Source organism: Poecile atricapillus, chromosome 7 (assembly GCF_030490865.1).
Source record: "Poecile atricapillus isolate bPoeAtr1 chromosome 7, bPoeAtr1.hap1, whole genome shotgun sequence".
Lineage (NCBI taxonomy): Eukaryota > Metazoa > Chordata > Aves > Passeriformes > Paridae > Poecile > Poecile atricapillus.
Window position 1 is genome coordinate 24,962,933 of NC_081255.1, and position 15,320 is coordinate 24,978,252.

General features: G+C 42.9%; 2 protein-coding genes across 2 annotated transcripts in view; one reads left to right on the forward strand and one right to left on the reverse strand.

Moving 5' to 3' along the window:
* The window catches only part of GPBP1L1 (GC-rich promoter binding protein 1 like 1), a 31,978-nt gene extending 21,417 nt beyond the window's left edge, over positions 1-10,561 (reverse strand). Inside the window, exon 1 of the mRNA XM_058842352.1 lies at positions 10,426-10,561. The gene's annotated coding sequence lies outside the window, so the exon portion shown is untranslated. The remainder of the gene's footprint in view (positions 1-10,425) is intronic.
* Positions 10,562-10,752: 191 nt separating this feature from the next.
* TMEM69 (transmembrane protein 69) lies at positions 10,753-14,795 on the forward strand. The gene is made up of 3 exons (XM_058842738.1): positions 10,753-11,266; positions 11,748-11,810; positions 12,394-14,795. The coding sequence occupies exons 2-3, from the start codon at positions 11,766-11,768 to the stop codon at positions 13,102-13,104; spliced, it is 756 nt and encodes a 251-aa protein (XP_058698721.1). The 5' UTR covers positions 10,753-11,266; positions 11,748-11,765; the 3' UTR covers positions 13,105-14,795.
* Positions 14,796-15,320: the final 525 nt, after the last annotated feature.

The following is a 15,320-nucleotide window of genomic DNA, read 5'->3' on the forward strand; positions in this document are numbered from 1 at the left end:
CCTGCCTTGGCCTACCAGACTTTAAAAACGCAACAGGAAGCAGTCTCACCTGAGTTCCAGACTGCCTGCTGTGCCATGATGTGCTGTTCCAGCACCTCTCTGGGAATACCTGGAACCAGGGTTTCCAACCTTTGTCCACATCACATACTGCAGTGCATGTTTCTGAAATGGACACGTTTTACTGGGTGCTTTTTCTGCTTCACTGTACCCTGCAAACATCCCTGAGTCCCTTCAGCACCACTGTCTACCAAAATCCTATGAACTGCAGTCTTTACTTCAGTTTCTCCTTTCCTGCAACAGCAAATCACAAAGACATGGAGCCTCTAGTAGAAAACCAGCATAAAAGTAAACTTTTACCTTTCATTACACATTTATCAATCCAGTTAATAGCAGCTGTAAAAGGTCATAAGGACAACACCTGTCTATCCCTGCCACAATTTCAGTTCACTGCATTTCTATCTATTACTCTAAATAAAACATGTTTACTTTAAAGAAGTAAAGATTTGCTTTTCTAACCAGCAAAGTCAATGAGGATTTCAGTAATATTCCTAAAGATCAGATGTCAGCTGGGTTGCAAAAGCATTCAGAAGCATTAGTGAACAATTTAATGGATGCAGAAGGCAGAACAGAATTTACTTCCCTCATCAGTTTTCTTTCTGTGAAGCTCTTTTAAAATTATTTAATTAGGCAGATGTGCCCAAACATTCAAAACAGACCACTTTCCACTTAGCTGCTTTTCAGAGTAGTGCCACTGAATAGGTGTATGTTACTTTATGATAAGGAATTAATACTATATGTATTCACTAAAATATCTCTTTCTCATAAACTCCAATTCACCTAATACATTCACAGAAACAGGGAACCATAGCCTGGGGTCCAACTCAGGAAGAGTCAAAAGCATGCTACTGATTTCCTTAAGGATATCAAAAAGCCTCACATGAAATTTCACTATCCTGAAAAAAACCTCTAACAGAACATGGCTTGATCTAACTATCATAATAAATTTATTAAGGTAATCATATTTCGACTTAAAGAGCATCTAGTTACAGCCCCCCTACCACACACAGAGACACCTTCCACTTGACCAGGTTGCTCATTTCCAGTGATGGGGCATCCACAACTTCGCTGGGAAATCTGTGCCAGTGAATTCCATTTATAATATAATTATAAATCCTACTCCAAGTCTGCACACATTATTAGACCTCACTGTAAAAGACACAAGTGTAGTATAACTCATTCAGTTGTCATAACAACTGGTGAGCCACATCTTCACAAGTTGAGATCATTTGTTTCCAGTTCACCTACATAAAGTATCTACAAAACAAACTTACTTTCCTTTTGCTTTCAGTTCCATTAATACAATTGTCTAGACACACCTTCATCCAGTCTGCACAACTGCAGAACAGCTCCCTTTGGAGAGGACAAACGCAGATGTTCCGGAATGGCACGTACAACTGGTAGAGCTCACACACCTGAGGTATCAGGAACCAGAAGAACTATATCCCAGATACATCATCACTACTTGTTTTTTCCCATTATATCCCACAGCCAGCCCTCCAAAATGGCTGTACAAATATAAAGGACTGCCCTATTAATTAAAAATACTACAAAAATCATTGTTTAAATAGCATCTGGCTGCTGAAAAAAAAATCTATTATCTAAAAATGTAAAGCATCACTCATAACAGGTTTTCTAGAATTACAGAAATATAAGCCCATTTTAGAACACTAAATGATGGATTAAAATGTTAATCATATACTAAACTAAAATATTCCCAGATATAGATATTAAACGTTTTAGTGAAAAGCAGCTATTACTGAGATTAACACCTTGTTTTTCAAGTTTAAAGCAAATGAATCCATCTTGCAGAGTCATCAAAACTATTTTGTATTCTAGTCAGAACACTGCCATATAAATCTGTATTCCAAGATGAAAACATGCCAGAAGCGTGGCCATACAAAAGTCCTTCCAGAGTAACAGGCTAGGGGTGGGGGAATATCATACCAATGGTTACATACCTGACCATTTATGCAAACCAGACGACAAACTTAAATGAACTGCAAAGAGGTAAAGAAAGGTCCATACAGACCCATCTAGGGGTCCTAATCCCCTTTTCTCTACTGACAGTCTTTCCATTGAATCTCACACAGCTCTGCTTCACAAACAACCTGCCCCTTCACATAGTTACTTTCCACTTCTCCAAGGTCATGCTGACCCAGTCTTACCGCCTTCAAAACTTCTAGACAAACACATACCCCCACAAAACCACATACTGAGCAAAGCCTGAGCAGTCTGGTCTCATGAATACATACTGAGATCTAGAGTGCAGCATGTAAGGAGATGATTTTTGTCCTTTGTGACAGCAATTAAAGGTACAAGGGCATACAAGAGTAACAACCAAGTAATAGATAAAAATAACTTCTAGGACTGTGGGAAAGATTCTTCATCGAACAAGAAAACACCACTGACAAAAATACCACCTTTAGAAATGCTATTGATTGAATGATACCAGCCCTTCTGTTGATCCAAGTTTCTGCAAGCAAGGTTATCACACAAAAGCCAGCAAACTTGTCTTTGGAAGCAAGTTGTACTTAACTCAAAAGCCCAAAGCACATTTTGGAAAAGACAGCATCAAGGGAACCTGGACAGAAGCCTGTGTAAGATGATAAGTCTCTGGACCTCAGCCAGCAAGTGTGATACATCAAAAATGAACCCTTCCAAGGAGTTTTCATGAGTTTACTCCTCAAAGCAGCAAGAATACAAAAGATAAAGCCATTTAAAACATGTAAAATCTAAAAGACTCAACTCCTCATAAGCACAAAATAGGAGAGCACAGACTTTCTAGATATTATGTGTATCACCAATTATTCCCGCGTGTTTCATACTGTGCAGCCACAGGCAATGCAGTCATCCCTTATGCCTCTCCTGTGCCTGTTAAGATTCCTCTTTCCTCCAATGCCCCTTCAACTGTCTTTACTACTTGTTTATGTTAGGGAACTGTGGTATTTACCTGAAATATTAAAACCTGTTTACTGCTCTACCCTGCTGCAGGGAGTAGGGTTTCAGGGATTGCACACCTCTCTTAAACAAGTGCATCCACTGACACTACTGATACAAATGAGAGAAACATATTTTAAATAGTATTAGGCTTTACATGTGAACAATGCTCTGAACTTTCAAACAGCTTTAGCATTTTATTAAATAAGGTATTTTAAATCTGGAGAAAGTATTCTACTATTTTAATCAAATCCAAAGGTCTTTTTAGCTCTTCAAGGAACAAAATCAAACATCTATTTTGTACTGCACTTTGATCTACAGACCTTTTGCAAGTAAGTCAAGATAAGGCTCTGTTCTGCCCAGAAGCTTACACAGCACAGCACCTTGTCATAAATGCCTTTAAGGTACTGCTCTTGTCCCCAAACCCTCATGACAGAATGAGTGAAAGGGCAATGAAGAGCCCATCTGTGCAGTCTGCCCAAAGCCCTAAGGAACAAAGTCACTTCTGCTGCACAGTAGCACACACCAGGATAATGCTCTCCATCATGAGGAAAGAATTGCAAATATGTTATTACTGGCTTATCCCCACTGTATGCTACATACCTCCTGTCTACCTGTCTTCCAGAAATGTGGATGAAGCCTAAGCAGAAGTTAAAAAAGTAGTCCTCCAGTACCTTCAAAAAAAATTATGTGATGGGTATTTCCCACTAAGGGTATTTTATAAATCAGTATTTTATCAGGGTTATTATTGCTACTATAGCACATTTACATTTAAATATATTCTGTTTGGAGTGGAGAAAAACACATTTCCTTTGGAAAAGAGCCTCAAATGCAACCAGACTATTTATCAAATATTTGTGTCAAGGCAAGAGAGACTACAAATCAAGTAGAGGGAAGTACAGATCTGCATTCCAGATGAAGGATAAGCAAGTAGAAGGCATGTCATTTGCAAAGAGGAAGGAGAATTGAAAGTCAACAAAACAGAGGACATTTAGAAATAAGAGACACTTCTAACCAGTACTGGAGTAATTCTTCCCCTCAATACCATTGCCTGGGTCCTACAAGACCAGTAGAACAAACTGGGAAGGGAGGTGCATTCCAGTTATAGGTACTTCCCCTAAAGACAACTTGCCAAGACTGAGGGACAGCTCATACCTCTGCCCCTCCCTGCATCTGGATTGTTTCCAAACCCTTTTACATCAAGACCAGGACAATATGATCAAACTCCACATTTATTTGTCCGTAACTAGGACATGACAAAGACGTGTTCACTCAGCACTTTTCAGCATGTGTACAACACCTGCATTACAGTTTGTGAAGTTTATATTGTCTGCAATGGTTTTCATCTCACTGGTTCAACATTTTCAGCACTTTCTCTGATTGAGAAAGTATTAACAAATATCAATGCAGAAAAGTCACTGAACAAAATTCAGTTTAAAACGACTCTCATACATATAAAATAAATTGCAAAAATAATATATATCCCACTAGTTTGGTCTTGGCTTAAAAAAAAAAAAAAAAGAAAGAAAGGGAAAAAGTGATCTCTAGTCCTGTGATCTAATTATTTGTTGCAGCTGGACAGATATCCTCTTTGTATGTTCACAGTGTTTTCCTGGAGTTCTCCCTATGATCTAGTCCATTAAACTGAGTTAAAATAAAGCAAGGAGTTATGGACAAAATGTTGTCCAGCTGGTTTGGGCTTTGTCTTTAGATCTTGAAGAGACATTATTGCGCTGTTCTTCTCCAGGTAATCTGTGCAGGCCATGACTAAAACACTGTCATTATTCTATCCTAGTGTCCTACAATAAATTAAGGAATACAAGCAAAACATCTGTGTCGGAGGAAAAAAAAAAAAATCTTCATATATTGCATATCTAAACCCCTTTTCCAGAAGTTTAAAAGAATTTAGTTCTACCCTCTTCCATCAGATGTCTTTGAAAATCAACTAAGCAATGCTCTCCCCTTCACTAATTTGGACAGTGATCTTCAGCCTGCAGAGATCCAAAAACTAATCCTAAAATGTCTCATGAAGTATCAGAAAAACGAGTTTGTTATCAGCAGACTGGAATTCATTATGCAGCTATACATACCTCCACTGGAGTATTTTTTTGGAAGCTGTAAATGAAACCAGATTAGCACATCAGCATTCTCAAGTGTATTCCTACAATATGTTTTGGTTATTCATATGGCTTGAAAGCCTCTCCCTGCATCTAAGGCCTTACCTGAACATATTCTGCTGCAATTTCAACTCATAACTGCTTGTTTTATTCATGATGGATGTGGAAACCTAACTAAACTCTCCCTGCAGATACCTTTTAAGAAGTATTTTCTTCAGACCAAAACTTCAGTATTCCCTGACTGAAAGGCAACTTTAGCAGGTGGTGTTTTGTTTTTCTCTGGGCAAGTCTCACAGACCACCCTGTATCCCAGCACTCTTTGGCAACAAAACCAGGATCTACTGTCACATTCTGGGATCAAATATAGTCATGCTTTTTTAAAAAACAAACAAACTACCCTCAACCAGTCAAATTTTACTGGCAAAGATCAAGCTTTCAAGTTCAAAGCATCAATGATGAAAAAACTGACATGACCCATGTACCAAGTGTGACAGCTCACAGGCAGTGACAGGATGTCAGAGCAGCCTCCCAGTTATACCTGCAGGTAACTTTTTAAAGCTGCTTTATGTATCACCTGCTTATGTCCGATGAAACGTGACATATAAAATCATTGTAGAGCTAACCAATCCATTTTTTCCCTAATCCTTGATTATGGTTTCTCTCTTTCACAGACTTTTTTATTTTCTTTACAGATCTTGTTACATAGCCATAACTTTCTCAAGTATCACATTATCCCAAACTGAACAAAACAGTTCCTACTGAAGACCTACCACTCCTCAGCAGAACGGAGAAACTGCTTCACTGCCTTATTTAAAATGCTTCTAAATGTTCCAGTATGACAAGCGAATTTTCATGACAGTGATGCTGCTGAGTCATGATAATTTAGGAACCATTACAACCCCCACATACTCCCCCACAGAACTGCTGCCCTGCCAGCTGCTACTTGTCTGTGTAGGCAATATACCAAAACACAGTAATTTGAACCCATCTACACCAAAATGGCTGAATCCAAAGCTATTGTTTTCAGACCATTTATTGAATTTGTCAGGATCACATTATCTGTGTATTCAGTAAGAACATTACTGCAGTATAGGGAAGTGAAACCACCAAAAAGTACATGACTCAGGACAGACTCCCTGATGTGAACATTCTTCCCTTGGACATACCCAGGTCTTGCCTTTTTTCTAGATGTTGTGAGGAAAAATGCTCCTCAGCTCTTCAGCATTCTGGAACTTTTTCCAGCCCCATGGCCTCTCAGCTCCCTAAATACTGTAGGATACATTCCAGAAGGCCCAGTCAACCTGAAGATGCTGAAGTTATCATTAACCCATTTCTCTACTTTTAACTGGAGTTCAGAGTAGAGGAAAGACAGTTTTCCCAAACTAACAGTCAAGATCATAACACATTCAATATTTTCAGGATGAGAGATCCTTGCTAAGTTTTTTTAAGATTAACATCAAAGGTCTTTTCAGATCATCTCACGTGAGCCCTGATTAATCTCTTGATGATGGATGACTCATTGAAACACAATGGCAAAACACTCCTCTCTGCTGAAAGGCTGGAAACCTGTTGTAATCTTAACCATACACCTTCACCAGCAACTTTGTGAATACCAATAATTTCTGTGCCCAGAATAATACCATATACCTCCCTAGCAGACTCAGTCCTTTATTTACAAGTTAATTGTTCATCACAAACTGAAGATGACAAAATTCCAAGAGAGTGTCACTCATTGCCACATACTCTGTATGTTTCAAATACGCTTTGGGGAGGGGGTCACACAGATATCCAGAACCTAGAAGAGACACCAAAAATTAAATTAAAATTTCTAATTTCTTCCTGTATTGAAAAAAGGGAATTGTTAAAACCAGGGACATTTAGACAACATTATACACATACTTTCTTATCAAGAGCCACTAAAATCACACCACGGAGCTGTGATCCTCCTTCCAGTGTGGAGGAGAAAACTATGCAAAACACTGAACTGGAAATGATCACAAGATTCAAGGAGAAAACAAATCAACATTGGCAGTTTTGCTAGAATGTCTGTAAGTCCCAGAACTTCAGTTGCTCCAGGCAAACTCCCTAATGTACAACAGTCCCCGAGGCACAAGGTCACATGCCGCAAAATATTTCTTTCTGAGCATCATTTATTGCAGAAAACCCAAGTTATGTTTGGCTGCACTGGTTCAAAGCATTTTTGTTAAGCCAGACCTTGGAAGTGCAACTATTTCAGATTAGTCATATTATAGAACTGCATACACCAACACTTTGCAAAACTCTTTGCTGTTTAATTATAGAAAGTCCTAAGTAGCATAAAGTGTGAAAATTCTTCTCCTGACTTTTGAGGACCAGCTAGAGAAGGAGTTGCACACTTTAATCAAGAATTTCCAGTTTGTAGTGATACATCCTGATCACTAATATGTATGATCGATTATGCCAAACTGCTTCCCCCCCTGCTTACTGTCACGCTCACAGCCCTAACCTAGAACTTCTAGGGCTGCACAGTGTTTGCACATACACATATAGGGCAGCGGACACTTAGCCACTATCAATCTCTACCTAAACCCACTCCCAAAACCCTAACTTTATCTTCTGACCATACAGTAACTCATTAAAGTTTGGCACATTTTCACAGGAACTTATAAAGTTACAGCACACAAGTTAAACAACATCCTGGCTTTCATGAAGTATTCTAAGCAGGACCACGTTTCTGCCAGCTTCACTGCTTTTCATCAAATCTGACGAGCAAAGAGAACATGGACTTCAATTCCTCTTGCTGAAACAAAAGCCACACATGATTTAGTTGGCATCCTGGTCACTACGTAAGTGACAGTAAAATGTCTACTTATAATGCTGAGTTTGCAGAACCAAAACTAAACCCCTCCTGCCTCTACAAATAAATTAACATAAAACTTAAAAATCCCAGACAAACTTCCTGGTATACACACTATCTCATCAACTGCAAAATCCAGTAAGTATGACCTGTCCCTGGATAAGTTAGAGCAACAGTCACCTCCTGGTTTCTATGGAGCTGTAAGGAAAAGCTGTGTCCATGCAAGCACAGCCAGCACTCCACAGGAGAGAGGTGCTTTAAAGCTTCAGCTCTACTGAACAGAGTCAGCCCTTTTCCAATCTCTTCGTACAGACAAACAAACAAAGCACACCCTGGAGTACACTTCACAGCTAAGTCAATTCAGCAGTTACACAACTAACTTCAAACAACTTGTAACACTGGGAAAAAAAAAAGGTAACTTTAACTCCCGAGCCAATAGTTTTTCTTCACTTTGTAAAGGCAAGAACTACATTATCTGACACCCCACACTCCTGAAGAAATTAGCAGATCTAACCACAGCATTTTTCTGTATTAAAATAAGAATCACACAACTCCTGAAATACTGTTTCCATTTAATGAAAATGCTAGTGAATATTATTTTTTCTGTAGTGACTTAATTTCCTAATTTAAAACAGGAATGTCAAGATTCAGAAACACCATGCAGCAGTCACATAAGTGAGACAAGGTCATCATACTCTGTAAATATTCTCAAAGTAAGGAATTTTTCCTAACATTTGGAAAGTATGCACTTCCATTTGATTTGTTGTATTTCACATCTGCATTCTGCTCCTCATATTTCTGAGACACCGCAGAAAAAACAGGATTTGCGTTTTTTTAAAATGCCATCTGTTCCCTGCATATTTTCACTTTAGGTCCTCGTATGATATCTGCAATGGAAACTTCTGTGTCATATAGGATTAAGGCTATAAACCAGATAAATATAAAATGCAGAGGGCTGTCACACTTCCCTACAAATTGCTGTAAAAAAAAACCCAACACCATAAGGAAGTATCACCTGAAGCCTTTCTGTTCTGAATACAAAACTTTTAATAAGTTCTTCTTAATGGGATTTTCCTCCAGAAATTATGTGAAAGAGTGAGAGAGGAAAAGCTGCTCCTCTTAAATCTGGGAATTTTATTTGTTCCTACCACTGCTCTACACCTGTTTCCTTCCTGAGTCAGAAACTGGAAGTTTGAAATACCAGTCTCCAAATGGATAAGCACGGGGAACCTTTCACTGAAATACCAGCCATATTCATTCATGAAGTAACATTTGCATAAGCTTTTTTCATAACCACCTAACATTTTTATAGAAGCAATGTCAACTCTACGGTAAACTCAGCTTTGATGGCGCTCCAATTATCTCAGCTGTTATCTCCATTCCCCCTCTTTGCTATTTCCACACTTTGCTCAGGCACTTGCAACGTTTCAGAGTATTATCAACATTACTAACACTTGTGTCACTCACAGCTCGGGGGCGGGGAAAGGCAAGCTGACCTACCTGGTCATGTTAATATAAAAAGATCTTTAAGCAACACTCTTAAACCATTCCACCATTACTTAGAAGAATTTAAATAGCTTCTGTTCCTCTAAAGCTGTTTAAAAAACTCGTAATTTGTGCAGACACCCACTGACTGCTCTAAAATCGTTCCAAAACAGCTCGTTACTAAACTGAACTGAATTCAAAGTCTTAAATGGATACTTGGAACGCTAGGCGCGTTCTGATCAAGACCAGACCCAGCCCTTTAAGTTAGACCACACAAGACCTTAGGCCAAGGGGGCACAGAACACACCGGACACACGGAAATAACTTTCAAGCCGGAAAGAGCCGCCTCACGCTCGGGCCAGGCGCTGTTTTCCTCCGAGCAGACACCGAGCGGCACCTGACAAGTTTCCCAGCCTCGCTGGCAGCGAGCAGAGCGAGCCGAGCCCCGGCTGCCCGCAGCACACGTGTCACTGCCGGGCGCCGACCGCCCCTTCCCGCCGGGGGCAGCCGGGAAGCGCGGCCCGGGAAGAGCCGAAGGGAAACGGCCAGGCCGCCCGCTTTCGTTTCCAGCCTACAGCGGGGTCGCCCCTGCCCGGCCCCCGGGACGAACCCGCCGCCCCGGCCCGCCCCCCCCGCCCCGCTCACGGACGGCCTCATGACAGGAGCTCAGCCCCGGCAGTGTCAGCGCTACGAACTTCCCGGCTGAACAGGAAACAATAAACCGCAGAGCCCCGGTCCCCGCCGCCCGCCCCGGCCCGGCCCTGACCGCGGGGACCTCGCGCTGCCCCCCCACGGAGCCGCCGCGGCCGCGGGACCGAGCGCAGGGGGGGGGGGTGGGGGGGATCGGCCTGGCGGGAGGCCGCTCCCGGGCCGCACCGAGCCCCGCGGTGCCGCGGGGGGCCGCGGGGCGGGCCTGGGGGTGGCAGGGGCCGGGTGAAGGCGCGGGGGGTGCGGGAAGAGCGGCGGGGGCGGCGCGGGGGCCGCACTCACCGGGCGGGCCCTGGCGCGGCTCCGGCGGCCCCACAACCATAACAAAGCTCTGCCCAAAATGGCCGCCCAGCCCTGCCCGGCCGGGGGCCGGAGGGGGCGGGGCCCGCGCGCGCGTGGGGCGGGGCCGAGCACGCGGAAGGAACACGCCCCCCCGGGTCCCCTTCCCTGCCCCCGCCCCGGCCCCCGCGCCTCCCGTCCCACCAATCAGAGGCTGCGGCTCGCACCGCCCTCGTCACCGCCTGTCGGATGCAGCCGCAGACTACGCGTCCCAGAAGACTGCCCGCCATCTCCGCCGTGCAGATAGGTGGGCGGCGCGCCGCAGGGCCGCTTGGGACTTGTAGTCCGCCTGTGAAAGGCTTGTTGGATGAGGTGATGCCGGAAGACAGAAAGCAGTGCTTTCTGCAGGCCGCACTGCTCCCCAGGAGAGGTTCTGACCCGCGGGCAGGAGAGGAGCATGTCGCTCCTCTGCCAGACCGACCGCGGCTCTCGTGTTGAGAGTGACCGGAGCTGCTGCCCCCGGTATCGGCTCGGGGGGCCTTTCCCCCGGCGCGGCGGAACACGATGGGCCACCCCGGTTCTCTCCCGGACCGGTAGCGCCTAGTACCGGGCGCCGTCGGAGCGCTTATGGGGGCACCGGAAGGCGCTACAGCGTGTGGGTCCGGGGTAGCTCCCGGTGAGTCCTGCCCGGTGGGCAGAGCGGCCCCTCTCCCTCTGGAATATTCTCCGCTTCCTTCACCCTCCCTCAGGGGAGTTTGGCTGTACGGAGCCGTCTGTATCTCCCGGCGCAGCGGGACCAGGAACTGCGGAGTCAAATCCAGGGCGAGCCGCCCACCTTCCCCCGGTGAGTGTCGTACCCCGGCAGGGAGCTTATTTGCAGCTTCGATGGGATTCCTATTACACTCCTTTTTTTTATTAATGATCGCTTTTTCCGCGTGTGAGGAATTGCTCCTTTATAAGCTTTGTGCAGCCGTATATCCCTTGAAGAGGAGATTATCCATAAACGGGAAGCCATCGCCTGTTCCCTGATACTCAGTTCTTTAACTAGAAATTGTTCTTGCAACAGTTTGGAATTTTAGAAACTTTAGGATTTCAGTTCATAAAGCCGCTTGAAACTATTCTGTAGTGGGCAAGTACTGATTGAATACATATCTAATATATATACACATATCTCTTTAAATATATACCTGTAAGACTCTTGTATTTGGAAAATGTAGACTGTGACTGAACTTTGAGCATCTGACCTGTTCAGATGTTCAGTTCATCACTGATGAACTCAATGATTCATTGGTTTCAGACCTTCTGCTGATTTTTTTCTGTTTTAGGGCATTGACAAAACAAATATGTTTCCTCTCATACAACGATGCTGCTTCAACACACCTTTCAAAGTAAGTTACTGAAGGCTTTTTTCTGATTTTATTTAAAAGTAAAGGATCAAAAGATAGGACTGCGGCTTTGAAAAAAAAAGGTGGCTTCCAAGCTGGAGTTTATCACTTGGCTTTTCTGGAATAGTTCATCATTTCTACAGCACTTTTAAGCAAAGCTGTTTACTTTATTTTATTTTATTGTCTCAGTCTTTTTTTCCTATACTTCTTGATGGAGTGGTGAGGGGACAGTAGCTGGTTTCTGGGGTGACCTTATCCTGCTTCTATAAGAAACTATTTTATCTTTTACTCTGAAAAGGACTGATATATCTTAAAAGTGCCTAGAGAAGGCATGTGTGTGGGGAGGGACAGGTGGGCACTGAGTAAGCTTTGCTTGTGCACTCTGGAGAACCCAGTTGCTCTTTATCAGCTGCACTGGGTGCCTTCATTAGTTCAGTTCAAACCACTTGAAATTCAAAAGCAAGGAAAGCTGTGGTGTGACCTGACCTGGGAAACTACTTGGTACAATATTCAGTAGGTAGTTTAGGTACCTGCAGATCTCTAAGCCTGCACTGTGCAGTGCTCAGAACAAGTTTTGTGCTTGCAGCTGCAGAAGTTAACTGGTCCCAGTCTGCTGCTCTACGGGAAGAAAACAACTTGGTCTTCCTTGGCGCTCCGGCTGCGGGGAGAAACGCATCCTCTCTCAACATCTCAGAGCCTCCAACCTGCCTCAGTTTACACAACCCAGCTCCAGGCTTTCCACACCTCTCTCCCTGTCTTCAAGAAAACCCCTGCAGAATCTGAGGCAGAATCACAAAAGAAACTGGAATCACTGAAGGATTCTCCCAAGCCAGCCCTTTACTTAAGCCTTGGGGGGCTCATTCCCTTTGTGGCTGTGCCGCTGACCATGGCCCTGCAGGGGACCTACTGGCCACAGCTGGCCTTTGCTCAGGTTGCCTATGGAGCTGCAACAGCATCATTCCTAGGGGGAATGAGGTGGGGATTTACTCTTCCAGAAAACAGCCCAGCCAAGCCAGACTGGCTGAACCTGGCTAACAGCACAGTTCCTCCTCTGCTTGCCTGTCAAGCCTTGCTTTTCAAAGATGTCACTGAGGGAGCAGTAATGCTCATGCTGGCCTTAGGGATAGCGCTGCATTATGACATTTCCCTTCTTCCTACTTACCCCAGGTGGTTTAAAGTACTGAGGGTAGCGGGAACAGTGGTGATGATATCGTCCCTGTTGGCCACTGTAGCACTGAAAGCTTTCTTAGAAGGAGAGCAAAGTGATGACAGAAAAATATGGCAGAACACAAATTAATAAATCAGGAAAAGCTATTATTTGCCAATAAAGTATTTGTATGGAGTTCCAGGAGAAATAAAGACTGATTTGTACTTAGAAGTCGTATGATGGCAGGGATCAAGATGCTTATTCTTGAAGCAAAATGATTTTCCAACTGATTTTGAAGGTAGTTCAGGAGGGAAAGATTGTAAATTGCAATTACTTCCAAGGCAAAAATGAATCTGTCCTTATCTGTAGAACAAGGAGTGACTCCTGAATGAGATGATGCTGCTCTAGGAATTTAGAATGGAGATTCAAAATTACATGGGTATGAATTGCTCTGTGCTGAATTATTAAAGCATCTGGTTTGACTGTAATGTGTGATCATGTTCTGAGGTGGGGAAAACAACAGTAACAAGGTGAAAGCAGTTCTAGTTTGGTGTTTTAAGAAGTAGCAGAGAATTATGAAAAAGCATGTTCTACTCAGTTGCTGTTGTGGAACAAGACTCCTATTTCACTCCTATTTTCAGAGAAGGTGCTGAAAATCGTGGAATGGTTTGGGTCAAAAGGAGCTTTAAAGATCATCTCATTCCAATCCCCTGCTCTATACAGGGACATCTTCCACTAGATCAGGTTGCTCAAAGCCCCATCCAGCCTGGACACTTCCAGGGATGCTGTGTGAGGGAGTGCTCAATGCGGTGTCAGGTAAGAAAGGACCAAGTGAGCTTTGTTGGCAGTGGCAAGCCAAAGTCAGCGCTCACCTGAAATGTGTTATTCAGCTGCTGTGCTGGAGTGGGGAAAATCTGAAATGGGAGCTTTGTATCCCTGCCAAGTTGCCACAGGAGATGGAAGGTCAAATTCCTGCTCAGGCTTACTGAAATTATAAAGGCTGTTTGGGCCACCTGTTCCTAGGTTTTGTTTGGATTTAGGGCTGCCTGGCAAAAAAAGCTGCATGCAACACAGCCATAAATATCTGCCACACTCCTAAATTAAAGGACTGTTAACTTATGCTATGACACAAGGATTCAAGTGCTGGCATTAAGGGATCAGATAATGGGACTTGAAGTAGCTTGTCTTCTCCCTCCTAGAAATCCATATATATGGACAGGTAACAATGGACTTGTAGCCTGCAAACCCTCCATGATGGGTCTATTACTGAAATCACTGCGAAGCAGATGCTCTGTGTACTTAATTCTTCCTAGCACATCATTTAGTGGAACTGTGGAAGATACAACCTAAGTCACATGGATTTTCTTTTTTTGTGTCAGCTACCTCAAGCAACCTAGGAAATGGAATGTCAACATATTTCTTGTAAGCTTTTTATCAGAAGTATTTAAGTACAGTATAAGATGCTGGAAGAAAGCTGAAAATGACATCCACACTTGGTCTTAGGACCAGATAATACTCATAGTTCTGTTAAAGCAGTATTCTTCATTGTTGTTCTACACCAAATAAAGCACATATTGTCCCTTAAAATTTGTTGCTTGTTCTTTCTGCAAAGAACAGATGTTTAAGAAACCTGCCTTTCCTGGAGATGGAACTATCTTGTATGCTGTTGCTGAAACAGCAGCTGTGTACATCAGCCTTACTTTTGTAATCTGTTAACATTCATATGTTAAACAATATAAGAAATTATGGGTATCAATTGCTCTTTGCTGAACTTTGAAAGTATCATGTTAAACAATATATTTCAGAGCTTTCTGGACATAAAGGAAATAAAATTGAGTTTGTGAATGAAAATGTTTTTTTCTTTTTTCTTAGACATGGCATCTTTTCAGATAGCTCCAGAGAAGAGTCCTGTCTTTTGATTAGGTAAAAGAGGTGCTGAGGAGCAGAGACCATAATCAAGCAGCTTCAAAGTTTCATTCAAACATGACAGAATCAGTTACAAAACCTGGAGAAGGTAACTTCAGACAACTGCAGACTCCCTCAAGCTCCATTAAACCAGGAAGTTTACAGGTAGGGATCAAAAGTAAAAGTAAAAAAAGTTTCCAATAATAAAAGACAGCTAAGGTAGTGTTTCTCAAACAGTTCCAAGAGGAATCCTGAAATATAAAGAAGAAAGACTAAGAAATATTACCTGTAATTTCATCCCACAGAGGGCTGAATAGAGCTGGCAAGATAGACTCTCAAGAAGTTTGAGTGATTTTACACTGAGAAGAGAAATACACGAGTATTTTACTGCAGAAGCGTGTTACTTCACACAGTCACAATTTATAACAAATCTTTCCCTAGTGTTCTACTGGGAAAGACAA